This window comes from Phacochoerus africanus, chromosome 16, assembly GCF_016906955.1.
Source record: "Phacochoerus africanus isolate WHEZ1 chromosome 16, ROS_Pafr_v1, whole genome shotgun sequence".
In the NCBI taxonomy this organism is placed as follows: Eukaryota; Metazoa; Chordata; class Mammalia; order Artiodactyla; family Suidae; genus Phacochoerus; species Phacochoerus africanus.
In genome coordinates, this window is record NC_062559.1 from 10853249 (window position 1) to 10880628 (window position 27380).

Below are 27380 nucleotides of genomic sequence, written 5' to 3' on the forward strand. Positions count from 1 at the left end.
GTTTGTTTGTTTTTGCTTTTTTAGGGCTGCACTCACAGCATATGGAAGTTCCCAGGCGTGGGGTCAAATTAGAGCTACAGCTGCCTGCCTATGCCACAGCCACAGCAATGCAGGATCTGAGCTGCATCTTTGACCTACACCACAGCTCAGAGCAACTCTGGATCCCATATCCACTGAGAGAGGCCAGGAATGGAACCCATATCCTCATGGATATTAGTGGGATTTATTTCTGCTGCACCACAGGGGGAGCTCCCCCAGCACCGCTTGTGGAAGGGACTGTCTTTTCTCCATTGTATAATCTCCCTTCCTTTGTCATAGATCAGTGGACCTTTGGAGCATGGGTTCAATTCTGGGCTTTCTGTCCTGTTCCACTGATCTGTATTTCTGTTTTTTTTTTGTGCCAATACCATATTGTTTGATGACTGTAGCTTTGTAGTATCGTCTGAAATCAGGGAGCCTCATTCCTCCAGCTCCATTTTTCTTTCTCAGGAGTGCTTTGGCTATTCTGGGTCTTTTTGTGCTCCCAAAAAACTTTAAAATATTTTGTTCTAGCTCTGCATTGAATCTGTAGATTGCCTTGGGTAGCATAGTCATTTTGACAATATTGATTCTTCCAGTCCAAGAGAATGGTACATCTTTCCATCTGTGTCATCTTTGATTTCTTTCATCAGTGTTTTATAGTTTTCAGAGTACAGAACTTTCTTCTCTTGAATTTTCCATCTCCCTCTCTGTTTCTTTTCTTTTCGTTTTTTCTCTTTTTTTGGCTGCCTGGAGGCATATGAAATTCCCAGGTCAGGGACTAGGTCTGAGCCATAGTTGCGACCTGCACCACAACTGCTGCAGTGCTGAATCCTTTAACCTCCTGCACTGGGCTGGGGATCGAACCCACATTCTGGCACTGCAGCAAACTGCTGCTCCTATTGCACCACAGCAGGAACTCCTCCCTCTCTGTTTCTTGTCCATCTCCCATGTCTTGTCTTGAAAGCTTGCATTCTCCCTGCTCAGGCTTGACTTTATTGCTTTCCCCTTCTTAATGGCTCGGTTGCATCCCCCCCCCCCCCCCACCAAATTCACATGTTGAAATCCTAACACCAGCCCCTCAATGTGACCTTATTGGGAAATAGGGTCTTTGCAGAGGGAATTAGTTAAGGTGAGGTTACATTCCTACTGGGCCCCTACTCCAATACGTGTGGTGTCCTTGTGAAGAGGGGAAGTTTGGACACAGGCACACACAGGTGAAGATGAAGGCAGAGATGAGATGATGCTTCTATATGCTAAGGAAACTCAGATGCTGCCAGCAAACCACCTGAAGAGAGGCATGGAACAGGTTATCTCTCGCAGCTCTTAGAAAGAGTCAACCTTGCTGACACCTTAATCTTAGGCTCTAGCCTCCAGAACTGTTAGACAATAAATTCTGTTGTTTGAACTTCCCAATATGTGGGGATTTGTTAAGGCAGCCCTAGCAAGCTAATATCTCCCTCCCACCAGTCGAGGTGCCCCTTTATACTCCTAAAAATTACTGAGGACCCCAAAGAGCTTTGGCTAATGGGAAGTCCATTCACTGATATTTATCACACTAGAAATTTAAACTGAGAAATTTTAAGAGTCCCTGTTGTGGCTCATTGGTAATGAACCCAACTAGTAAACATGGGGATGCGAGTTCGATCCCTGGCCTGGCTCAGTGGGTTAAGGATCTGGTGTTGCTGTGAGCTGTGGTGTAGGTCGCAGACACTACTGGGATCCCACATTGCTGTGGATGTGGTGTAGGCCTGCAGCTGCAGCACCAATTCAGCCCTTAGCCCAGAACTTCCATATGCTGCAAGTGCAGCCCTAAAAGGAAAAAAAAATAAATAAATAAAATAAAAATAAAACTGAAGAATTTTAAAAGTATTCATATAGTAGCTGATCTAAAATAACACTAAACCTGTTATATGTTGATGCAAATATATATATTTTAATGAAAATAATATTTTCCAAAAACCAACAACAATTTAGTGAGAAGAATGACATTGTTTTATTTTGCAAATCTCTTTTCTGTCTGACAGTGGAAGACGACTGGATGTCTTTTGCATCTATTTTTGCTTTCAATCTGTTGCTGTTTGTTATTTTGGTTCGAGTATATGAAGAAAGCCTGAGGGGGGGGCTGTTTTACTCTCTTTTCCAGATAGTTGTGGATATTTTTCTTTGATACTACATCAAAACTTAACAAGTAGTAATTTTTGAAAGTTTAATTCCAGTGTGGGATCTGAAATGAAATCAGTGACCTTTTCATTAAAATCTACTGATGAGGGCATTCCCATTGCGGCTCAGCAGTAATGAACCCGACTAGTATCCATGAGGATGTGGGTTCGATCCCTGGCCTGGCTCAGTGGGTTAAGGATCCGGCATTGCCATGAGTCGTGGTGTGGGTCACAGATGTGGCTCGGATCTGGCGTTCCTGTGGCTGTGGTGTAGGCTGGCAGCTGTAGCTCCAATTTGACCCCTAGCCTGGGAATTTCATAGGCCACAGGTGTAGCCCTAAAAAGCAAAATAAATAAGTAAATAAATAAATATCCACTGGCTAATCATTTGCTTTCAATGAATCATTTGTCTATACATGATTTTATAACATCATGTGTTGGCCATTTGGAAAATGTTGGTTTGCTGAGTTATGTAGATTTTCCAAATGTTGCTCTGTTTCGTTATATAATACACTAAAAAAAAGATCACATTTATATCACAGAATATGCTCAGTAGAAAAGTTTTTAGTATTAGGAAGCTGTCAACTTGTGATGTTTCCTAAAATTATAAATGGTGGCAGACAAATGTTTTCCTAAAATTGTCGTTTTGTCATTGGCAACAAACAGTGTCAGTTGTTTTCCTTTGAAGGGGTAGAATCATTTGGCTCACTTTTGAGAAAATGCCTGCCCAGTGCCAAAGTCTGAATAACCATCGTTTGTCAGCCGTTCTTTCAAGTAAAAGTTGGTGTTCTGTGAAAATAATAGCTAATTCAGCTTGCAACTCAAATAACTGCTTTTCTTACTTCCCAGTGCTATAAAAGTGCTTTGTATCTACTTTCCATTTTGTCATACCGGATATTAGAAATAAAATACATTTCACCTTTGGGAGTTCCCTGGTGGCTCAGTGGGTAAAGGACCTGGCATGGTCACTGCTGTGGCACAGGTTCAACCCCTGGCCCTGGAACTTCTGCATGCCACAGGCAGGCATGGCCAAAACCAAAAACAAACAGGAAAATATTTCCTCTCAGTCTGGAGCACTGCCGTAATCTTATAACTGGTCTGCCTGCTGCTGCTTCTCCCTCCCCTCCAGTCTACCCTGTAATCAGAAAAATGGTTTCAAATTGAGTCATTGAACCCCACTCCCAGTCTTCACACCTTGTCACACCTGTCAAGGCCTTCCTGTTGCTCTGAGGACAAAGACACCATCTCAAATGTGGGCCACGCGGCCCTGGATTTCCTCATCCTGCCGGCGTCCCCAGCCCCACCTCTCAGTTCTCTCTCATCCTCTCTGCCCTGTTTATACTGCCTTCTTTCCCAAGAATGCCTTCCTCAGCCTGGGCTGAGTCTGCTTATGCAGCTCAGACAGCCGTGTAGCCTCCTCTGGCACATCCATCCCAGGTGCTGCACATCTGTCCCTCTGAGTATTCGACAATGATGGCTGAGACTATAGTGTCTTGGCTCTGGAGCCGTTGTCTGGTTCAAGTCCTCTCTTTACCACTTACTAGCTGAGTGGCCTTGAAGAGGTCACCTCCCCCTGCGTCGGTTTCCTAATCTGTAGAAACGACAGTCAAGCAACAAGGATCCTAGTAGTACCTGTTTCTTAGGGGTTTGTCTTAAATGAGCCCATAGTAAGCCTCGTCTGTGTATTAGCTATTCATGGTAGGATTACTGGATCTGACTCTGGGGACTTCGCAGGAGCAGAAACTGATTTGCCCAAGCTGTGCCCTAAGCTCTAGGTGCCTTCCCTGGTGCATTGCAGTTGCTCAGCAATTTTTTGTTTTTGTTTTTGTTTTGTTTTGTTTTGTTTTGTTTTTAGGGCTGCACCTGTGGCATTTGGAAGTTACCACGCTAGGGGTCGAATCGGTGCTGCAGCTGCCAGCCTACACCACGGCCACAGCAATGCCAGATCTGAGCTGACTCTGTGACCTACACCAGAGTTCATGGCCACACCAGACCCACTGAGTGAGGCCAGGGATAGAAACTGCGTCCTCATGGACACTAGTCTGATTCTTTACTGCTGAGCCACAATGTCCTACTTTCTGGGGCAGGGGGTACACTTTTTACATGGGAGATTTATTTTTCTGTTTTTATGGAGACAGAAAGGAAAGTCAGAGTATCCCTCTTGCATGGGCTGTTTTTAAAGTAGCTTTAAAATAGTCAGTAAGCCATTCAGGCACATTTTGGGGTGCCCTACCCTGGGCCCCAACAGCTTCCTCCTCTGAAACATCCCTGGAAGTTTCAGATATTAAAGGCTGAGCTGATGACTGTGGAAAGAGAGAGACTGGATTATTAGAGTCTTCCATTTCTTTGAGCCAGTTTTAAGGTCTAAAAGCAAGTCATTTCACTTAAACAGTTGAATCTCATCTTAGGAGGCGATAATTCTGGTGGGCTCCCAAAGCTAGGCCTGTCGTGCAAGTGATTGGGTATTTAATATATTTAATACAAGAAATTCCTATGGAAATTGGAGTTCCTGTCGTGGCGCAGCGAAAATGAATCCGACTAGGAACCATGAGGTTGTGGGTTCAATCCCTGGTCTTGCTCAGTGGGTTAAGGATCCGGCATTGCCATGAGCTGTGGTGTAAGTCACAGACACGGCTTGGATCTGGCATTGCTGTGGCTCTGGCGTAGGCCTGCAGCTACAGCTCCGATTAGACCCCTAGCCTGGGAACCTCCGTATGCTGCGGGAGCAGCCCAAAAAGGACAAAAAGACAAAATAAATAAATAAATAAAAAGAAATTTCTGTCAAAATAAAAGGAAAACAAAGGCTAATGATTGGATCAAATTATAACCCGGTTTCTGAGCCCAGAGTTTATTTATTTATTTTGTATTTTGGGTGGGCTGCACCTGCAGCATACGGAGGTTCCCAGGCTAGGGGGTCCAATCAGAGCTGTAGCTGCTGGCCTGCCACAGCCACAGCAGTGCGGGATCCGAGCCACGTCTGCGACCTAATCCACAGCTCATGGCAATGCCAGACCCTTAACGTACTGAGTGAGGCCAGGGACAGAACCTGCGTCCTCATGGGTACGGGTCAGGCTTGTTACCACTTAGCCACGATGGGAACTCCTTGAGCCCAGGGTTTAGATGTCAGTGTCGAAGCAGTTTGTAGTTTGAAAATGTCACTGAGGATGTCATCAGGTATTAGGCAAACTTCCTGAGTGACTCACCCAGTAACAGGAAAAGGAATGTTTGAATATGAGTTGCTGTGGAAATTTCTCTGAAATTTCTATCTGGTCATCTAGTTTCCGTTTGCAGGACTTCAGGAAAAGGACAGTTTAGTTTGAGAGTCTCTGAATTCTGGAGGGATGAGGAAGGGACAAAAAGATCCATGTTTTGATTCTTCTTTTTAAGTACAATTTACCAAATTGCTGTAAGTCCAGTTTTTCCACTAGTTCTGTTGACCTCACCTGATGATTGAGGGTGACAGGGACAGTGACAAGTCCAAAAAGTTTGCAAGATTTTTTTAAGGCTTTGTCTGATTTGCCCAATGAAGTGGGTCCTTTGATCACTGGTGACTCTGGAAGGTATACCCCAAGTGGAAAACCTTTTCTTTTCTTTTCTTTTCCTTTCTTTTTGTCTTTTTAGGGCCATACCTACAGCATATGGAGGTTCCCAGGCTAGGGGTGGAATCAGAGCTGGAGCTGCTGGCCTACACCACAGCCACAGTAACTTGGGATCCAAGCCACATTTTCGACCTACATCACAGCTCATGGCAATGCTGGGTCCTTAACCCACTGAGTGAGGCCAAGAATTGAACCTGCATCCTCATGGAAGCTAGACAGATTAATTTCCACTGAGCCTCGATGGGAACTCCAGATGTTGTTCTTAATACAGCTGGAAGTGTCCTTGAATCTGGTACAGTTCAAAGAAAGTTCAAGTTCTCCATGGTGCAGGGATGTATCTGAGACAAGATGCTCAATGGCCATCCAACTCCATTTTTGGATGCCTGAACTGTGATCACTCCATTATAATTTTAATTTGTCATCGATACTATATATACAGCTTCTTAAAATACCTTTTCACCAACAGTGTACCAAGAACAGATTTCCTTGTCAATAGAATGCTTTAGGTACTATTTTATTTATTTATTTATTTATTTATTTTTAAAATTTTGTATTACTCAAATGAATTTATCACATCTGTAGTTGTATACTGATCATAACAATCTGATTTCACAGGATTTCCATCCCACAGCCCAAGCACATCCCCCCACCCCCCAAACTGTCTCCTCCGGAGGCCATAAGTTTTTCAATGTCTGTGAGTCAGCATCTGTTCTGCAAAGAAGTTAGTCTGTCCTTTTTTCAGATTCCACATGTCAGTGAAAGCATTGGATGTTGGTGTCTCATTGTACGGCTGACGTCACTTAGCATGATAGTTTCTAGGTCCATCCATGTTGCAAAAAATGCTGGTATTTCATTCTTTTTGATGGCTGAGTAATATTCCATTGTGTATTTGTACCACATCTTCTGGACCCACTCCTCTGTCGATGGACATTTAAGTTGTTTCCATGTCTTGGCTATTGTAAATAGTGCTGCAATGAACATTGGAGTACATGTGTCTTTGTGAGTCATGGTTTTCTCTGGGTAGATGCCCAGGAGTGGGATTGCTGGATCAAATGGTAGTTCTATGTTTCGTTTTCTGAGGCATCTCCATACTGCTTTCCACAGTGGTTGCACCAATTGACAATCCCACCCACAGTGTACTAGGGTTCCTTTTTCTCCACACCCTCTCCAGCACTTCTTGTTTGTAGACTTTTGGATGCTGGCCATTCTGGCTGGTGTAAGGTGGTACCTCAGAGTGGTTTTGATTTGTATGTCTCTAATAATGAGCGATGCTGAACATCTTTTCATGTGTTTCTTGGCCATCTGTATGTCTTCTTTGGAGAATTGTCTTTAGATCGTCTGCCCATTTTTTGATGGGGTTGTTTGTTTTTTTGGTATGGAGCTGCAGAAGGAAGATGCTGCTGTCGTTTATGTCAGAGAGTGTTTGGCCTATGTTTTCCTCTAGGAGTTTGATAGTGTCTGGTCTTCTATCTAGGTCTTCAATCCATTTGGAGTTTATTTTTGTGTGTGGTGTTAGGGAGTGTTCTAATTTCATTCTTTTCCATGTGGCTGTCCAGTTTTCCCAGCACCGCTTATTGAACAAGCTGTCCTTTCTCCATTGTATATTCTTGCCTCCTTTATCATAGATTAGTTGGCTGTAGGTACGTGGGTTTAGGTACTATTTTAATATCTGCACTGTATTCTAGCACACAGCTGTGTCATAATTTATTTAATCAGTTCCCTAAGTTGAACATTTATATTGTTCTAACTTAAGATCTCTTTGTCCCAAGGTTTTGCAATTTTTTTTTCTTTAAGGGCCACAGGTGCAGCATACGGAAGTTCCCAGGCTGGGGGTTGAATCAGAGCTGCAGCCAGCAGCCTACACCACAGCCACAGCAACACAGGATCTGAGCTGCATCCGCAACCTACACCACAGCTCACAGCATCACTGGATCCTTAACCCACTGAGTGAGGCCAGGGATTGAACCACATCCTCATGGATACTGGTTGGGTTTGTTACCACTGAGCCACAATGGGAACTCTCCAAAGTTTTGCAATTTGTTTTTATAAAATTATACTACCTATCCCCAAAAGATTAAATAATTAAAAATTCATAACACGATGTCTGTTAAGGCTGCTTCATTCTTTTTGCCAATTACAGGGTAAGGATGAACCACCAGCACGCCCTGAATCATTTCAGACTCCTTCCAGACCAGCTTTTGTTCTTGTCCATTACTAATTCTTTCTTCATGCAGCTTTCAGAGTAATTTTTTTTTCCTTTTTTTTTGGCTATTTCTTGGGCCGCTCCCGCGGCATATGGAGCTTCCCAGGCTAGGGGTCGAATCGGAGATGCAGCCACCAGCCTACGCCAGAGCCACAGCAACAAGGGATCCGAGCCGCGTCTGCAACCTACACCACAGCTCACGGCAACGCCGGATCGTTAACCCACTGAGCAAGGGCGGGGACCGAACCCGCAACCTCATGGTTCCTAGTTGGCTTCGTTAACCACTGCGCCACAACGGGAACTCCAGTAATTTGTTTTTTTATTTCCACTCCCCGTCCCCCCCTCTAGTTTTCATGGGGAAATCCATTGTTTAAACAAAAAAATTGGGCAGCAGTGCCAGAAATAAACAGGTTGCTCAGGAAGTCTTCACTCTTCCTTTCCTCTTCTCCAGAATGGTGCCTGAAGAAGGCTCTGCAAAATCCCTGGGCTCTGGGCCCCAGCTTGAACACCCCTGATCTGGCTCAACATCTTCATTTTGCAATGAAGGAACTGAGGCTCAGGGCGGGGATTTATCTTTCCAGGGCTGCTCAAATCCCTTGGGCTAGCTTGATCTGGAACATACATCTGGAGATTTTTCTCTCCCCTTTCGCCACTGTCTGATGCCACGAAGCACAAGTCACCTTTGTTCTTATTGAGATCTTTTTTAAAAAACCCACTTGCATTTTGAAATCATTACAGATTTCACGGAAAGCTGCAAACATAGTACAGGCAGGTCTCCTGTACTCATCACACAGTTGAGTGTGTCTTATATAACTACAGTAAAGTATCAAATCAAGGAAATTGATGCTAATATAAAAATACAGCACAGGGAACTCCAGTCAATATTTTGCAATAATCTATGAAGGAAAATAATATATATGTGCGTATATATTTATACACATATATGTATATAGGTATAAAACTCTGAATCATTGTACTTTATACCTAGAACAAACATGAGATTGTAAATCAACTATACTTCAATTAAAAAATTATATAAATGGGACCATATAGTACATGACCTTTTCTCATTCAGTATAATGACCTTGAGACACATCTGAGCTGTGTTGTTCAATAGGTCATTGTTTTTAGTGCTGATTAGTAATCTATGGCATGGATGTATTATAGGCAGGAAATTTTGGTTGTTTCCGGGTTTTTGGATATTATAAATAAAACTACTAAGATCGAAGTACAGATTTTTTTGTGAACATAACTTTTCATTTCTCTGCGGTAGACGTCTGTGAATATGATCGTTGCCTCATAAGGGAAATGTGTGTTTAGACTTTTAAGAAACTATCAGATTCTCTTCCAGAGGGACTGTACCATTTTACATTCCCCCCAGCCATACATGAGAGATCCACTTTCTGTACATTTTTTCCATCATTTGGAATTGTTGGTATTTGTTATTTTAGCTGTTTTTATAGATATATACTGACCATTTCATCATTTTTTTTTGTTTGGTTTGGTCTTTTTAGGGCCACACCCATGGCATACGGAGGTTCCCAAGCTAGGGGCTGAATCAGAGCTGCAGCTGCTGACCTACCCCACAGCCCCCAGCAATGCCAGATCCTTAACCTACGGAGTGAGGCCAGGGATTGAACCCACATCCTCATGGATAGTAGTTGGGTTCACGGGAACTGCCCATCATGGTTTCAGTTTGTATTTCTCTAACTGCTAAGGATGTCAAACATCTTTTCTTATGCTTTTTGCCATCTGTATATCCTCTTTGGTGAAATGTCGTTTCGGGTCTTTGGCCCATTTGCTAATTGGATTGTTCAATTTTTTCCTATTGAAGTTTGAGAACTCTATAGATTCTAGATATGAGTCCTTGATCAGATACATGGGTTGTAAATATTTTCTTCCAGCCTTTAGCTTGTCTTTTCATCCTCTTAACATTCTTTTTAATATAGCAAAAAAAAAAAGTTTTATATCGAATTTTTTCTTTTGGGGATTGTACTTTAGGTGTCCTAAGAACTTGTTACAAAGTCCTCAGTTCCGGAAATGTTCTATTGTGTTTCTTCTATAATACTGTGTATAATACTGTGTTTCTGCTTTTATAATTTTATGTTTTCAACTCATCTCTGAACCACTTTGAGTTAATTTTTTTTTTTTTTGGTCTTTTCTAGGGCCGAACCCGGGGCATATGGAAGTTCCCAGGCTAGGGGTCCAATTGGAGCTGTAGCTGCTGGCCTACACCACAGCCACAGCAACTCGGGTGGGATCCGAGTGCACGGCAATGCCGGATCCTTAACCCACTGAGCACAGCCAGGGGTCAAACCTGCAACCTCATGGTTCCTAGTAGGCTTTGTTAACCACTGAGCCACAACGGGAACTCCCGAGTTAATTTTTAAATAAGGTAAAGTTCAGGTGTGGGTTCAGTTTTTGGCTTGTGGGGTGGTTGACTGGACTTGTGTGAGGCCACTTCTGGGTTCTCCATTTTCTTACTGTCTTTACCTTCCCACCCATGTCTTGATGACTGTAGCTACATGGGAAGTCTTGAAATCCGGTAGAGTGGTTTCTCCCACTTTAATTCTTCTGTTCACTAGTCCTTGGCCAATGCCACTGTTGGGGGGGGGCAATTTCCCCCTCTACGCCTCCTCAGTTCTTGTGGCTGGACTCATAGTATAAGTGACACAAAACAGGAGTTCCCTGGTGGCTCAGTAGGTGAAGGATCTGGCATTGTCACTGCTGTGGCTCAGGTCACTGCTGTGGTTTGGGTTTGATCCCTCGCCCTGATATTTCTGCGGGCCTCAGGTGTGGCTAAAAAATAATGGACACAAGATAGATTATCAGAAGAAAACGATATATTCTTTTTTTTTTTTTTTTGGTCTTTTTAAGGCTGCACCTGCAGCATATGGAGGTTCCCAGGGCAGGGGTTGAATTGGATCTGTAGCTGCCAGCCTACACCAGCTCATGGCAACACTGGATCGTTAACCCACTGAGCAAGGCCAGGGATCATAATCCGCGTCCTCATGGGTGCTAGTCGGGTTCGTTAACAACAGGAACTCAGAAATACATTGTAATTCACGTGCACAGAGGGCCATAGAAGTCGCTGTGAAGAGGCCAAAGCAGGCAGCTTTTCTCCTTTTTAGATAAAGAGGCAAGAACTTTGTGAAGAATTGACAGGATAAAGAAACTCGGATTTGGGGTGTCCAATTAGTGAAGAATCTAAACAGAGTTTGGGCTTGGGGTGGTATATTTTTATTTATTTATTTATTTATTTATTTATTTATTTATTGTCTTTTTTTGTTGTTGTTGTTGTTGTTGCTATTTCTTGGGCCGCTCCCGTGGCATATGGAGGTTCCCAGGCTAGGGGTCCAATCGGAGCTGTAGCCACCGGCCTACGCCAGAGCCACAGCAACGCAGGATCCGAGCCGCGTCTGCAACCTACACCACAGTTCATGGCAATGCCGGATCCTTAACCCACTGAGCGAGGGCAGGGACCGAACCCGCAACCTCATGGTTCCTAGTCGGATTCATTAACCACTGCGCCACGACGGGAACTCCGGGGTGGTATATTAACCAAGTAACAAGGTTGTTTATTAGGCTTCCTGAATTCCCTGTGTCTGGCGGTAAGGATGCTCTCCAGATGCAGGGAGGGTACCGTTCACAGGCCAGATTCATTTCCTGCTTTTAGGGAGACAGAAAGGAGAGTCAGTGTCCCTCTTGGGTTGGCTATTTCTTAATCACCTCTAATTCAAAATCATCAGTATGCCATGGAGGCTCATTTTGGGGTGGCCTACCCTGGGCCCCAACACCTCCCTGGCTGGAAGGAGCGAAGGTGCCTGGTTACTGCACCTCACGTGACCTCCACGTCCCAGTGGAGGGGTGGCCCAATTAGCAGTGGGCAGAGGTGAAGTTTGTAATTAAGTCTCATCTGACAGCAAAACCCCAACCCTGGTTTACCAGGAAAACCTTGTTACCACGGGTGAGCTGGGAGTTCAGGTTCCACCGCTCGGCCTCCTCTGACACCGCACTGGGCAGAGTTGCTTTAGTCCAACTGGGGGAGGGGTAGAAGTCTAGGCATGGGTGGGGCATGGGGCCCATACACAGTTTCTGTGGTGATGTGTGGCTGGATTAGAGTGATCTTTATCTGAAAGTCTTTTTTTTTTTTTTTTTAATAATGATTTTTATTTTTTCCATTATAGTTGGTGTACAGTGTTCTGTGAATTTCTACTTTACAGTAAAGTGACCCAGTCACACACACACACACACACACACACATATATATATACACATTCTTCTTCTCACATTATCCTCCATCATGTTCCATCACAAGTGACTAGATATAGTTCCCTGTGCTGTACAACAGGATCTCATTGCTCATCCACTGCAGATGCAGTAGTTTGCATCTATTAACCCAGACTCCCAGTCCATCCCACTCCCTCCCTCTTGGCAACCATAAGTCTGTTCTCCAAGTCCATGAGTTTCTCTTTTGTGGAAAGGTTCATTTGTGCTGTGTATTAGATTCCAGATGTAAGTGAGATCATATGGAATTTGTCTTTCTTTCTTTTTTTTTCCTTTTTTTTTTTTTTTTGTCTTTTTGCCGTTTCTTGGGCCGCTCCCACAGCATGTGGAAGTTCCCAGGCTAGGGGTCGAATCGGAGCTGTAGCTGCTGGCCTACACCAGAGCCACAGCAACATGGGATCCGAGCCACGTCTACAACCTACACCACAGCCCACGGCAATGCCGGATCGGTAACCCTCTGAGCAAGGGCAGGGATCGAACCCGCAACCTCATGGTTCCTGGTCGGATTCGTTAACCACTGAGCCACGACGGGAACTCCATGGGATTTGTCTTTCTCTTTCTGAATTACTTCCCTTAGTATGTGAGTCTCTAGTTCTATCCATGTTGCTGCAAATTGCTAAAAGTCTTTCTGGCAAAGCTGCCCCCTTCCTGTTCCTTTGGCTACAGAGAGGAGGCTTTCTGTGGTTTGCTTTTTAGGGCTGCATCCACAGCATATGGAGGTTCCCAGGCTAGGGGGTCCAATCGGAGCTATAGCTGCCAGCCACAGCCACAGCCACAGCCACAGCCACAGCCATGCAGGATCCCAGCCACCTCCACAACCCACACCACAGCTCACCACAACACCAGATCCATAACCCACTGAGTGAGGCCAGGGATCAAACACACAACCTCATGCTTCCTAGTTGGCTTTGTTTCCACTGCACCACGACAGGAACTTCTCCGTGGAACTTTTTTTGTCTGCATCTCTTGCTGACTTCTGCAACACCACGTCCCTGAATACACAAGGCGGAAGAAAAACCTTTGTGTCATTCCTTAGACCTCGAAGTCCCTAGAAGGTCTAGCTTCTCTCCTCCTTTTAGAGCCTTCTAATAGTTGTCATCTAAATAATATTCACTGTTTTTTGTTTTACTGCTTGGGAAGAAAAAGTATTCTACTCCATCTTTCTAGAAGCAGAAGTCAAAGTAATATTTTTAAAATGTGAATCAAATAATGTCACTCTCCTGTTTCAAATTTCCCAAGGGCTTCACAATGTGAGCAGAATAAAAATGCAGCTTTCTGATTGGCCCGTCAGCTCTCACATGACTTGGCCCCACCTCCACTCTGACACACCTCTCCCAGCTGCCCACGTGTTCCAGCTGCTCTGGCTTCCCTTCTGCGTCTTTCTTTTCCTTCCTCTCCTCCTCCTCCTCCTTCTTTTTTGGCAGCGCCCACAGCATGTGCCATTCCTGGGCCAGGAATCAAACCTGTGCCACAGCAGTGACCAGAGCCGCTGTAGTGACAATGCCAGATCCTTAACCCACTGTGCCACGAGGGAACTACTTTCTTTTCTTTTTTCGCTTTTTTGGCTGTGCCCCCCTCCCAAACCAGGAATCAAACCCCAGGCGCCTCTGCCACAGGCAACACCGGGTCCTCAACACACTGTAACGGGCCAGGGATCGAACCAGCAATGCCGCAGAGACTACCTGGATCATTAACCCACTGCGCCACTTTGGGAACCCAGGGAACTCCTCCTTGCTGTTTCTTAAATGTGTTGACCCTTTTCAGACTGTGAGAGGATTTTGTGCAATGGTTGTAAACAAGGACTCTGGTGTCAGGTGACCTTTCATGAGTGACTGTGTGAACTTGGGCAAATTACTTAGCTTCTTTGTGCCTCTGTTTCCTCATGTGTAATGTGAGAATAAGAGCACTGCCAACCTCACTGGGTTATTAAGAAGATTACACGGGCTAATGCATGTACTTCTAAAGTAGTGTGTTGTAAAGTAATGCATGTATTCTGGAGTCACGAAAACAATGCACAGCACATGGCAAGCCCTCAGTTGATATATTAGCTGTTGTGATGACATCACACCCCTGCTCTTGCATCGCAGCTCCTGCTGCCTGGAATACCCTTCTAGCAGCTTCTTTTGGCAAGACTGATGCATTTTCATCTTTCGTGCCTCGGCTCAAATGCCACCTTCTCTCAAGTGAGAGAGGTCTTTCCTGAGCATTTATCTAAAGTAGTCTCTCTTGCGAGTTCCCTTCATGGCACAGCGGAAACGAATCCAACTAGAATCCATGAGGATGTGGGTTCAATCCCAGGCCTCGATCAGTGGGTCAGGGATCTGGCGTTGCCATGAGCTGTGGTGTAGGTTGCAGGTAAGGCTGGGATCTCGCAGTTGCTGTGGTCTAGGCCGGCAGCTGCAGCTCTAATTCAACCCCTAGCCTGGGAACTTCCATATGCCTCAGTACGACCCTAAAAAAGGCAGAAAAAAAAAAACCCCAAAACCAAAAAACAAACACACAAAATCAAGTAGTCTCTCTTCATTTCTCTACAGCCTTTCTTTCTCTGATTGCATGTCTCATAATCTGCAATATCTTGCTAACTAATGACTTGTTTACTGTTTGTCTCCTTTGGTCTGGACATAAGCTTTCTGAGGGGAAGGAATTGTCTCTTATCTACTGCTGCCCTCTCCTCAGAGCCCAAAACAGAGTGGCACATAATAGACCCAATAAATATTTATTAAAAATAAATGAAATATTTATTGGCTGGATGAAAGAATTCAGATCTTTTATAATTACACACATTACAAACAATGATTGTAGTTAAATTTTGATTTACACCCTTAACATTTTTTTAGGACAAACTTCCTAAAGTGGCATTATTGGGTCAAAGGACATGCAAATTGCCTTTCAGACAGATTCTGGTAATTAAATAATTAATTTTGTTTTTTTAGGGTCACACCCAAGGCATGTGGACGTTCCCAGGCCAGGGGTTGAATTGGAGCTGTAGCTGCTGGCCTACACCACAGCCACAGGAATGTGGGATCCGAGCCCCGTCTGCAACCTACACCACAGCTCAAGGCAATGCTGGATCCTTAACTCATTGAGCGAGGCCCAGGATCGAACCTGCGTCCTCATGGATGCTAGTCAGATTCCTTTCTGCTGAGCTGACAGGAACTTCCCAGATTGCACTAATTTAGAGTCCTGCCAGCATCTAATAAGCATGCTGGCCTTTTGCACCTTCAATTTGAGGATTTAGGAGGGAAAAAAAAGCAAACGTTAAAATCACCTCTTCGTAAACTTCCACTTGCTAAATAAATATGTAAGATCCTATTGTATTTTATAGATATGGACACTGAGACCCTGGGGTTAAATAGCTTCCCCAAGGTCGCAGATGGGAAAGGGCTCCTAACCCAAGCAGTTTGGATCAGATTCTGCTCTTTTTTTTTTTAATGTTCACACCCCCCACATATGGAAGGTCCCCAGGCCAGGGAGCGAATCCAAGCCTCGGCTGTGACTGGCCACCGCTGCAGCAGTGCTGGATCCCTTAACTCACTGCGCTGTGTCGGGGATCGAACCCGTACCTCTCAAGCGGCTCAAGCCGCTGCGGTTGAGTTCTTAACACACTGTGCCACGTGGGAACTCCCTGACTCTGCTCGTAACCATCCAGATGTGCTTTTTTCTCTCTATGCTTCTCAGTGATTCCCGGGCGCCAGGACCTTTGAGAGCTGCTGTTTCCCTGCTGAGCAGACGACAGCAGCGCTGAGGTGAAGAGCAGACCACGAGGTGGGTGGGGAGGAGCCACAGCCAGGCTTGCGGTGCCTCTTGCCTCCAGAGCTTCTCTGACCAGAGAGGCAGAGTCAACACTGGGGATGCCTTTGGAAGCTTTCAGTTTGAAACTTCTTGCTCTGCTTGTGAATCCTGAGTTCAGTCTTTGGATCTTTGCCCAGGTGGGTCTGGACTCTTTTGAGTAGATCCACCCTGTTGGGATAGGTGGTCATGGCCAAGCTCTACTTCTTAAGAAACCCAAAGAGTGGAGTTCCCCTCATGGCGCAGCAGAAATGAATCTGACTAGGAACCATGAGGTTGCAGGTTCGATCCCTGGCCTCGCTCAGTGGGTCAAGGATCCGACATTGCTGTGAGCTGTGGTTCAGGTCACAGACACAGACCAGATCTGGGGTTGCTGTGGCTGTGGTGTAGGCTGGCAGCTATGGCTCCGATTCGACCCCTGGCTGGGAACTTCCATATGCCGCGGTGTGGCCCTAAAAAGACAGACAGAAAGAAAGAAAGAAAGGCAAGGAAGGACCTTCCTTCTGGGCCCTCTAGGCCCCAGCCTTCACTGCCCCAGATTCAGAATTGTTGCTGCTGTTGTTTTGCTGATTGTTTCCAAACTGTCTACACCCTCCTTCTCCCTATTGCCTTCCAAGCTTAAGGTTAGATCGTTCAAGCCAAGGGTAGATCGTTCGCCCCGTGTTCTGACCCCATGCGAAAATCACCTGATTGAGGGCCTTAGCTTACGAAAAAGGCAAACCTCAGACACCCAGGAAATATGAATACTGATGGGATGTTTGATATTAAGGAACTATCGTTGCATTTTAGATGTGAGCATAGTATTGTGGGTCGTGTGTATGGGTGTGTGTAACACATACACAGAAGGATCCTTATCTTTTGAATTTTTTTTCATGAAGCCCGCACCCACGGCATATAGAAGTTCCTAGGCTAGGGGTTGAATCGGAGCCACAGCTGCTGGCCCACCCCACAGCCACAGCACCGCCAGATCCCAGCCGTGTCTGCGACCTACACTGCAGCTCATGGCAATGCCAGATCCTTTACCCCACTGAGCGAGGCCAGGGATCAAACTTCCATCCTCATGGATGCTAGTTGGGTTCTTAACCTGCTGAGCCACAATGGGAACTCCTCTTTTGAATATTTTGGTACACAAATATTTTGAAAGAAAAAACAGGACGCATGAAATTTGCTTCAGAAGAGTAGAGGGAGTGGGAGAAGTGGATGGGGATTAGATGATACAAAAATTCAACCCTGGTTGATGCTGAGTGATGTGTACAGGGGGGTTCTTTATGTTATTGTCTGTACTTGTGCAGAGGTTTTCCTGTTTTTTGTTTTTTTTTGTCCTCTTAGGGCCACACCTTCGGCACATGGAGGTTCCCAGGCTAGGAGTCAAATTGGAGCTGCAGCTGCCAGCCTCCACCACAGGTCACAGCAATGCTGGATCCCTAACCCACTGAGTGAGGCTGGGATCGAACCCATGGATACTAATTGGGTTTGTTAACCTCTGAGACACGACGGGAACTCCATTGTGCAGAGATTATAATTTGTCCATAATAAAGTCTAAAAAAACAGAAAGCACCCGCCTCATTCTGGGGTGCATTTTACAGCGTCCAGGGAGTCTGATGGGATCCACCTCCCCCACCTGGAGAAAGGCTTCTACAGTGTGACCTCTGGTGGCCCCCCCAGAGTAACTCCGGAAACACATCTAACCAGCTGGCTCCCCTGCTCCTCACCCCTCCAGCCGATAACTGGGAAAGACAGCCGTCCTCAGTAAGAAAAGAGTAAATCTCATGTCTGGCCCTGTCTCTTCTTGACTGGGCTACAGGGAAGCTGAATTTTAGCCATAGAATGTACAGATGGACTTGTCTATTCTCCTTTGAAAGTAAAAGTGTTTTCGAAATTAATTGTCGGTAGGGTAGGGTGGCGAGTGTGTTGTTTTTTGGTTTTCCCAAAGTATTATTATTAGTTTTGCTTTTTAGGAGCACATTCTCAGCATATGGAAGTTCCCAGGCTAGGGGTTGAATAGGAGTTGCAGCTGCCATCCTACACCACAGCTACCAGCAACACGGGATCCGAGCCACATCTGGGACCTACATCACAGTTCACAGCAATGCCAGATCCCTGACTCACTAAGCGAGACCAGGGATTGAACCGGAATCCTAATGGATACTAGTTGGGTTCGTTTCCTCTGAGCCACAGCGGGAACTCCCCCAAATAGTTTTTAAATGTTATTTCATTTATCCAGTGAAAAGGAGTGTGTTTTTGTTTGTTTTTGTTTTTGTTTTGGCCCTGCCCACAGCATGTGGAAGTTCCTGGGCCAGGGATTGAACCTGGGCCACAGCAGTGACACAAGCCATGCAGTAACAATGCTGGATCCTGGAATTCCCATGGCGGCTCAGTGGTAACAAACCTGACTAGTATCCATGAGGATGCGTGTTCCATCCCTGGCCTCGTTCAGTGGGTTAAGGATCCAGCGTTGCCATGAGCTGTGGTGTATGTCGCAGACACAGCTCAATCCCAAGTTGCTGTGGCTGTGGTGTAGGCCAGGAGCTGCAGCTCTGATTCGACCCCTAGCCTGGGGAACTTCCATGTGCAGAGGGTACTACCCTAAAAAGACAAAAAAAAAAAAAAAAAAAAAAAAAAGCTGGATCCTTAACCCACAAGAGAACTACTCCAAAAGAGAAATCCGAAAAGGAGTGGTTTTTTGTTTGGTTTAGGCTGCACCCTTGGCATGAGGAAATTCTTGGGCCAGGAATCGAACCAGAGCCACAGCAGTGGCCATTGCTAGGCTGCCAGGGAACTCCAAAAGGAGTGTTTTACTGTGCATAGGAGGAAGGTTGTCTCCAGGGCCTCTCTCAGACCCCAAGCAATCTCTTCCCTAACCCTCTGCTCCCTGGGGGGTAAGTTAGTCTCCTTGGGAAGAAAGTCACTGCTTCCCAATGGAGCCCCAAGGTCGTGGCCGAGGGCACAGGTGGGGCAGGGGGAGGGTTTGAGCAGGGCCGGCCGGCGGGGCTGGTTTGTCCTCACCCCGGACTGGCTGGTGTTGATACAACAGAGCCGCCTCTGGGCCTGCGGGCGCCTGGGGAGGAGAAGCCGCCGGGAGGGGCTCATCGCTGCAGGGAGGCTGCCTGTGGAGTCCCTGGCTGGGCTGTTGCATCCGCCTGCCTGCCACTCAGAGCCCCCGACTGACCTGCCTGGCCGCTGCAGCCCGGGCTCCCTGCTTGGGGTCGGGCAAAGGAAGCCCCTGGAGAGCCGCAGCCCCAAGGCCAGCAACGCCAGACCTCCGGCCAGGACCTGCTGGGACAAAGCTGGGGTAGGAAAGAGGGGGTTTTACCTTGTGTGCTTTGGTCTGCAAGAAGCTCATGTCTTGTGTCTTTTTTTTCTTTGCAAACATTGCCTTCTTTACCAGAATGGGCAGCATGAAAAATGCCTTCATCTTGGTGTCAAAAGGCAAACAGAGAAGACAGATGGGACTGCAATTCAGGAGGGAGGGGATGAAGCTTAGCCTCTAGACAGTAAATGGGGAAACAATTTTGGAGCAACTTCTTGGGGTTGAGCTAGACCAGCGAGGGAGTGAAAAAACATACAGTAGTTCGGCCCTCATTGGTTTTTCCGGCTAGTGGGCGAAACGGACACAAAGCAAGTCCCTGCAGAGGGTTTGTATTCTGGGCGCAGAGAGCACCCGGCTTCGTTCCCTGGGAGCCTGATGGGGATCAGGAGGGGTTTATGGAGGAAGAGAGGGGTTACACGGAGGGAGGAAGGGCGGGAGGGCAGGTGGATGCAGCGTGAGGAGGGAGAGGGTGAGCTCCCAGATTGGGGGGAAACTCGGACCAACGTTCTGAGGGGGCCCCTGGAGAAGTCTGGTGTTGGGAGAGATGAAGCCGCAGGGGACAAGAGAGGCCAGAAGAATCACGCGGCCCCTCCTTGGCTACGTCAAGGATTTTAGACTTTATCCTGTGGGACAGCGGGACAAGGGGAGGATTAAAATGGGAGGGATAAACTCAGTGGCTGGCAAGTGATGGATTATACATTATATATATATATATATATATTTTGTCTTTTTAATTTTTTCTTTTTTTAGGGCCACACCCACAGCATATGGAGGTTCCCAAGCTAGGGGTTGAATCACCGGCCTCCGCCTCAGCCACAGCAACGCCAGATCTGAGCCGCGTCTGTGACCTACACCACAGCTCACGGCAACACTGGATCCTTAACCCACTGAGTGGGCCCAGGGATCAAACTCACGTCCTCTTGGATACTAGTCAGCTTCATTAACCGCTGAGCCACAGTGGGAACTCCGGATTATACATTATACAATGACAAGGAAAGGGGACACCTCCCTCTGGGAGGTGTGATAATTCCTCCACAAAGTTGGGCTTTGGAGAAGACAATTTGGTTTGGCGGCAGTAAGGCAGTCTAGAGGGTCTTTGCTGAGAATAGATGCTAAGCGAATATCCTTTTTCCTTAGAGAGGACACACAGCTTTATTTAATGCCTCCTGACTACGCAGAATTGTATCAGTTTAATCATTCCCCTGTGGATGGATATCTAGGTTAGATCCATATATTATAATTATTATACACGGTGTTATCAGAAACAAGATCATTTATTATAATTATTACGTGCAGTGTCACCAGAAGCATCCTTACGTGTTTATTTCCCATCCTTCTCCCAGGTAAGGCTGAAGAGCTCGTGGGAATCTGGGGTCACGGGTATGAGTGATATAAAATCTGATGGATACTGACCGGTGGCTCTTGGAAAAAGCCGTACCAATCTACCCTCAGCGACTAAGTGTCTGGAAGTGCCTGCTTCCTTATGCCCTCCACCAACACGAGTTCGTCATTATATTTTCTAATCTTTTGCTGCCCTGACAGGTGGGGAAAGGACTGCCTTGGTTTTGTTTCCGTTTTAAAAATCGACAGTGATTCCTGCTGCATGTTTTCTGTTGGATTTTAATTGAACTCAGCCAAACCCAGTCTTCGTCCTCAGGTTGTCACACCTTCGTCCCCTCGAACGCCTCTGTCGCCTGCAGAGCAAGGCTGGGTCGCGATGGCGTCTGTGTTCCGAAGCGAGGAGATGTGCCTGTCACAGCTCTTCCTCCAGGCGGAGGCTGCGTACTGCTGCGTTGCTGAGCTGGGAGAGCTTGGATTGGTTCAGTTCAAAGATGTAAGTACTGCATTCTTTGGAGACCAGAGGAAGGTGGAGTTCCACCTCTTGGTAATGGACAAAGCTCAGGGAGAAGCGCCCTGGGCTGGACTAGATGGAATTCGGTGGTGCTGGTTCTTCTGGCTAAGATGGGTGATAACATTGGGCCAATGACTGGCAGACCTGTGCTCCTTTCCACCTTATGTGTCTCTCTCTGCAAATGATTTGATACTTTCATGCAACCACTAAAGGATTGTATTTTATGTATTTTATCTCCTGAGTACCATCTTCAAAGCATTTGGTACATCCAATGGCTACATAGGTTGCCGACCTTGTGCTGAGGGCAGAAACCTATTCTTCCTGAATTAGTCAGTCTGAGAAAAAAGTAGCCCAGAGTTCGCAGTCTCTGTAGAGTGATAGTCTCAGGCTAGAATTTTTTTCTTTGCTTCCAGTTTTTTTTTTTTTTTTTTTTAAGGGCCCCACGTGCAGCATATGCAGGTTTCCAGGCTAGGGGTCAAATTGGAGCTGTAGCTGCCAGCCTCTACCACAGCCACAGCCACGCCAGATCCGAGCTGCCTCTGTGACCTACACCACAGCTCATGGCAATGGGTGATCCTTAACCACTGAGCGAGGTCAGGGATTGAACCTGCGTCCTCATGGATACTCGTCAGATTCATGTCTGCTGAGCTCTGATGGGTATGCCCTCCACTTTTGAAATGAAATTGACATATAGGAGTTCCCGTCGTGGCGCAGTGGTTCACGAATCCGACTAGGAACCTTGAGGTTGCGGGTTCGGTCCCTGCCCTTGCTCAGTGGTTTAACAATCCGGTGTTGCCGTGAGCTGTGGTGTAGGTCGCAGATGTGGCTCGGATCCCACGTTGCTGTGGCTGTGGTGTAGGCCGGTGGCTACAGCTCCGATTCGACCCCTAGCCTGGGAACCTCCATATGCCACGGGAGTGGCCCTAGAAATGGCAAAAAAAAAAAAAAAAGAAAAAAAGAAATTGACATATAACACCGTGTAATTTAAGGTGTACAGCATAATGATTTGACTTACCTATATCATGAAATGATGACCGCAGTGAATTTAGTGAACTTCCATTATCTCCTATACGTACAAAATAAATAGAAAAAAATTTTTTCCCTTATAATGAGAACTATTAGGATTTACTCACTTAATAACTTTCATATAGAAGTCCCTGGTGTGGCTCAGTGGAACCGAATCTGACTAGTATCCGTGAGGGTACTGGTTTGATCCCTGGCCTCCCTCTGCGGGTTAAGGCTCCCTGAGCTGTGGTGTAGGTTGCACATACAGTTCGGATCCTGTGTTGCTATGGCTGTGGTGTAGGCTGGCAGTTATAGCTCCGATTCCGCCCCTAGCCTGGGAACCTCCTGCGGCCCTAAAAAAAAAACCCCAAAAAACAAAAAAAACTCTCTCATGTATAACATAAAACAGCACTAATTACATTTATCATGTTATACATTACATCCCTAGTACTTATTTATCTTATACCTGGAAGTGCTTTGGTGTGTTTTCTACAGGAGAGAAAAAACAACCTGAACAGAATTGCATACGTTGGACTATTTTTGTCTGTGCCATCTGTACAGGGCTTGTGCTGCTGTGATTTCTAAGCCTATGATGCTCTTCATCTGACCTTGTTTTGTACTTCAACCCACTTTTTTTTTTTTTTTTGAAATAGCATTCAAAGACAAAGTTCTTGAATAAAACTTTAAAAAAAGCCAAGGGAGGAGTTCCCGTCGTGGAGCAGTGGTTAACGAATCCGCCTAGGAGCCATGAGGTTGCAGGTTCGATCCCTGGCCTCGCTCAGTGGGTTAAGGATCCGGTGTTGCCGTGAGCTGTGGTGTAGGTCGCAGACATGGCTTGGATCCTGCGTTGCTGTGACTCTGGTGTAGGCCAGTGTCTACAGCTCCTACTAGACCCCCAGCCTGGGAAACTCCATATGCCGTGGGAGCAGCTCAAGAAAAGGCAAAAAAAAAAAAAAAACAACAAAAAAGCCAAGGGAGAAAACCCCCAAACAATAAACCCTTTTGACTACTTTCATCCGATTTCCCCCCTTCCCTCACCCTCCACCTCTGCTAACTACAAATCAGATCCCTTTTTCTATGAGTTTGCTTGTTGGTTTTTGAAGTATAATCTTTTTTTTTTTAGGGTCACCCCTGTGACATACTGAAGTTCCCAGGCTAGGGGTCGAATTGGAGCTGAAGCTGCCAGCCTACACCACACAGCAACATGGGATCTGAGCTGTATTTGCAACCTACACTACAGCTCACGGCAACGCCAGATCCTGAACCCACTGAGCGAGGTCAGGGACTGAATTTGCATCCTCATGGATGCTATGTGGGTTTGTAACCCATTGAACCCACTTGAAGTATAACTGACCCACAGCACTGTTTAGTTCCTGGCACACAGTGATACCAAAATGTCAATATGTCTATACATTTCAGAATCACTGTGATAATTCTATGTACCCTTTACCACCTGTCACCCTGGGACTGTCTTTTTTTTTTTTTTTCCTTCCATTTTATGGCCACACTTTCGGCAAGTGGAAGTTTCCAGGCCAGGAGTTGAATCCAAGTTGCAACTGTGACCTACGCGGGAATGCCAGATCCTCTAACCCACTGAGCTGGGCTGGGGATTGAACCCGTGCCTCTGCAGCACCCAAGCCACTGCAGTAGGATTCTTAACCTACTGCTCCACAGAGGGACCTCCACCATTGGGCTGTCTCGAGTGTGATGTTGGGGCATCATTTCCCCGAGACAGTTTAGATCTTCACCAAATCATTTGACTCCAGTTTAGAAAATTGGACTCTTTATCGTCTCACCAAGGTCAAGGTGAAAAATAAGCCCTTGCAGAGAAGGGTCACGTCTTATTCTTTGTGACGCCCAGTTCCTAGCCCAGGGCCGGACAGTGAGGCAGCACCCCAGTAACATCTCTTGGGCTGAGCTGAGGGATCACCAGCGTGAGGACACGGACTTTTTGTTAATGTCCAGGATACACTCATGGATCTGGACAGGCTTCAAGGTCCCGTCATGTTCATGACTCCACTGAGGAATTCAAGATGTGTTTTTTAACGGCTGCACCTTCGGCATATGGCATTTCCCAGGCTAGAGGCCTAACTGGAGCTGCAGCTGCCAGCCTTGACCACAGCCGTGGCCACCCTGGATTGGAGCCACATCTAAGACCCATGCTGTAGCAACACCAGATTCTTAACCCACCGGGTGAGGCCAGGAATCGAACCTGCGTCCTCACGGAGACAACATTGGGTCCTTAACCCATTAAGCCACAATGGGAACTCCTTGGGATGTATTTGGATAGTACATGCAGGTAAAAATAACACATTCTCAGTTAGGACTTGTAGAAGTTTAAAAGGCCAGAGCCAAGGCCTTTGAGGCCTTGAGTGTGAGAACATCAAGGTACGTTTTGCTTGGAAGTCTTTTGTCTTGTGCACGGAAGGATCTATTCCTAAGACATTCCAGCAATATTCTCCAGCATTAAGAAATAAAATAAAATAAAACAAAACAAAACAAAACAAAACAAAATAAAATAAAATAATAAAATAAAGTAAAATAAAATAAAATAGAAAAACCTAGGAGAATATGTTGGCAGCTCTTACTACTAATGTTTGCCTTGTGGTTTCTCCCCCTCTAGTTAAATGTGAACGAGAGCCGCTTCCAAAGGAAATTTGTGAATGAAGTCCGGAGGTGTGAGTCCCTGGAGAGAATCCTCCGTAAGTCACTTTTCTGCTTGCTGTCTAAACCTGAACAGGCAGCGTGGGAAGTGGTTTGCAGGGCTGACATCCTGCAGCGTGTCCCTTTTTGTAATTCTCCTCAGTGGGATCCTGGAGACAGGGCGGGGGAGGTTGGAGGTGGGATATGGGTGCTGTGGCGGGTCCCCAGGGCAGCAGAGGCAGCAGAGCTGGGAAAGCCACCTGTCGTCTTGCTTCACCCCGTTTCTTTCTTTGTTTCTTTCTTTTTCTTTTTTCTTTCCTTCCTTCCTTTTTTGTTTCTTCTTTCCTCCCTCCCTCCTTCTTTTCTTTCTTTCTTTCCTTCCTTCCCTCCCTCTTTCTTTCTTTCTCTTTCTTTCTTTCTTTCTTTCTTTCTTTCTTTCTTTCTTTCTTTCTTTTTTTCTTTCTTTCTTTCTCTTTCTTTCCTTCCTTCCTTTCTTCCTTCCTTCCTTCCTTCCTTCCTTCCTTCCTTCCTTCCTTCCTTCCTTCCTTCCTTCCTCTTTATAGGGACGCACCTGCGGCATTTGAAGCTTCCCAGGGTAGGGGTCCAATTGGAGCTGCAGCTGCCAGCCTACACCACAGCTGCAACAACACAGAATCCAAGCTGTGTCTGTGACCTACACCACCGCTCATGGCAACACCAGATCCTTAACCCACTGAGCGAGGCCAGGGATCAAACCTGAGTCCTCAGGGATACCAGTCTGGTTCGTTACCACTGAGCCATGAAGGGAACTTGCACCCCATTTCTCAAGGGTGAGAAAACACAGTCGTCTTAGGCTCTTTGACGGGGTTTCATCCCTCAGGTTTTCTGCAAGATCAGATGCAAAATGAGATTGAGATTCAGCTGCCAGAGAAGCCCACGCCTACTCCTCTCCCGCGGGAAATGATCACCCTGGAGGTAGGTTTTTCTCCACTTTCCCGAGGACCCTGGCGAAGCGCTTCTTGGGGGGGCCTTTCTGGTTGCTGAAGGCATGGAGGCGGATTTATGCCTTTGTCCACTTTGCAGTGTTACTCTCCCGGGGAAACCCCAACATGCCATTTGTAGCCGTTCTTTCTGATGCAGGAGGGAGCTCTTTTTCCTCTCAGCACAGCCCTGGGGAGGCTCACCCCACCTTGAGGGGTGGTTTCCTTCCTGGGCATAAGATCCTTACAGGTAGTCAAGTCTTGTCTATGTGGTGCCACTGAACAGACCTTATACTGGCCCAGGGGAATGTTTCCTTCCTTCCTTCCCTTCGTCTTTTGTTTTTTTGTCTTTTCAGGGCTGCACCCATGGCATATGGAGGTTCCCAGGCTAGGGGTCCAATCAGAGCTGTAGCCGCCGGCCTACGCCAGAGCCACAGCAATGCGGGACCCGAGCCGTGTCTGCAGCCTGCACCACAGCCACAGCAACGTGGGATCTGAGCTGCATCTGCAACCTACAACCACAGCTCATGGCAACGCCAGATCCTTAACCCACTGAGTGAGGCCAGGGATCAAACCTGCAACCTTATGGATCTTAGTTGGATTCGTTTCCTCTGTGCCATGAAGGGAACTCCATTCCTCCTTCTTCTTTTGTCTGTCTTCCTTTCTTCTTTTCTTTTCTTTTCCTCTCTTTCTTTCATCACCCTGCTGTACATCACATCCCCAGGACTTATTTATTTTAAAACTGGAAGTTTGCACTTTTGACCATCTTACCCAGTTCCTCCATCCCTCTCACCTCTGCCTCTGGCAACTGATAATCTGCTCTCTGTGTCTCTGAGTTCAGTGTCTTTTTTAGGTTCCGCATTCCACATATAAGTGAGATCGCACAGTAGTTGTCTTTCTCTACCTGACTTATCTCGATTAAGAGAAGGCCCTCAAGGTCTATCCTTGTTGCAAATGGTAGGATTGCCTTATTTTTTATGGCTAAATAATATTCCCTTGTGTGTATGTGTGGGTGTGTGTATATGGATGTATGTATGTGATGTACATATCACATTTTCTTTATCCATGCATCTGTTGGTGGACACGTTGTCTTCATGTCTTGGCTGTAATAAATAATTCTGGGAGTTCCCACTGTGGCTCAGCAGATTAAGAATCTGACAGAATCTTTGTGAGGATGCAGGTTTGATCCCTGGCCTTACTCAGCAGGTTAAGGATCTGGCGTTGCTGCAAACTGAGCCATAGGTTGCAGATGTGGCTCGGATCTGGTGTTGCTGTGGCTCTGGCTGTGGCATAGGCCTGTAGCTGAAGCTCTGATTCAGGTATGGCCATAAAAAGAAACAAAAATTCTGCAGTGACCATGAGGATGCTGATAGCTTTCTAAGATAGTGATTTCTGGGAGTTCCCATTGTGGCACAGTGGAAACCAATCTGACTAATATCCATGAGGATGTGGGTTCAATCCCTGCGTTGCTGTAAGCTGCAGTATAGATCACAGTTGTGACTCAGATCCTGCATTGCTGTGGCTGTGGTGTAGGCCGGCAGCTGCAGCTCCAA

At 46.3% G+C, this 27380-nt stretch overlaps 1 protein-coding gene across 6 annotated transcripts in view; it reads left to right on the forward strand.

Annotated features, from left to right (window-relative positions):
* ATP6V0A4 (ATPase H+ transporting V0 subunit a4) overlaps window positions 1–27380 on the forward strand; it is a 100467-nt gene that overhangs the window by 11009 nt on the left and 62078 nt on the right. For 2 of the 6 annotated variants that reach the window (XM_047763323.1, XM_047763324.1), the window contains 4 exons: window positions 15948–16198; window positions 21026–21202; window positions 24849–24927; window positions 25728–25822. In XM_047763323.1, the coding sequence (XP_047619279.1) occupies window positions 16121–16198; window positions 21026–21202; window positions 24849–24927; window positions 25728–25822 (429 nt within the window). In that variant the 5' untranslated portion in view covers window positions 15948–16120. Of the gene's footprint in view, window positions 1–15947; window positions 16199–19067; window positions 19351–21025; window positions 21203–24848; window positions 24928–25727; window positions 25823–27380 lie in introns of those variants that run through there. The other 4 variants (XM_047763327.1, XM_047763325.1, XM_047763328.1 and 1 more) reach the window with 4 other exon arrangements.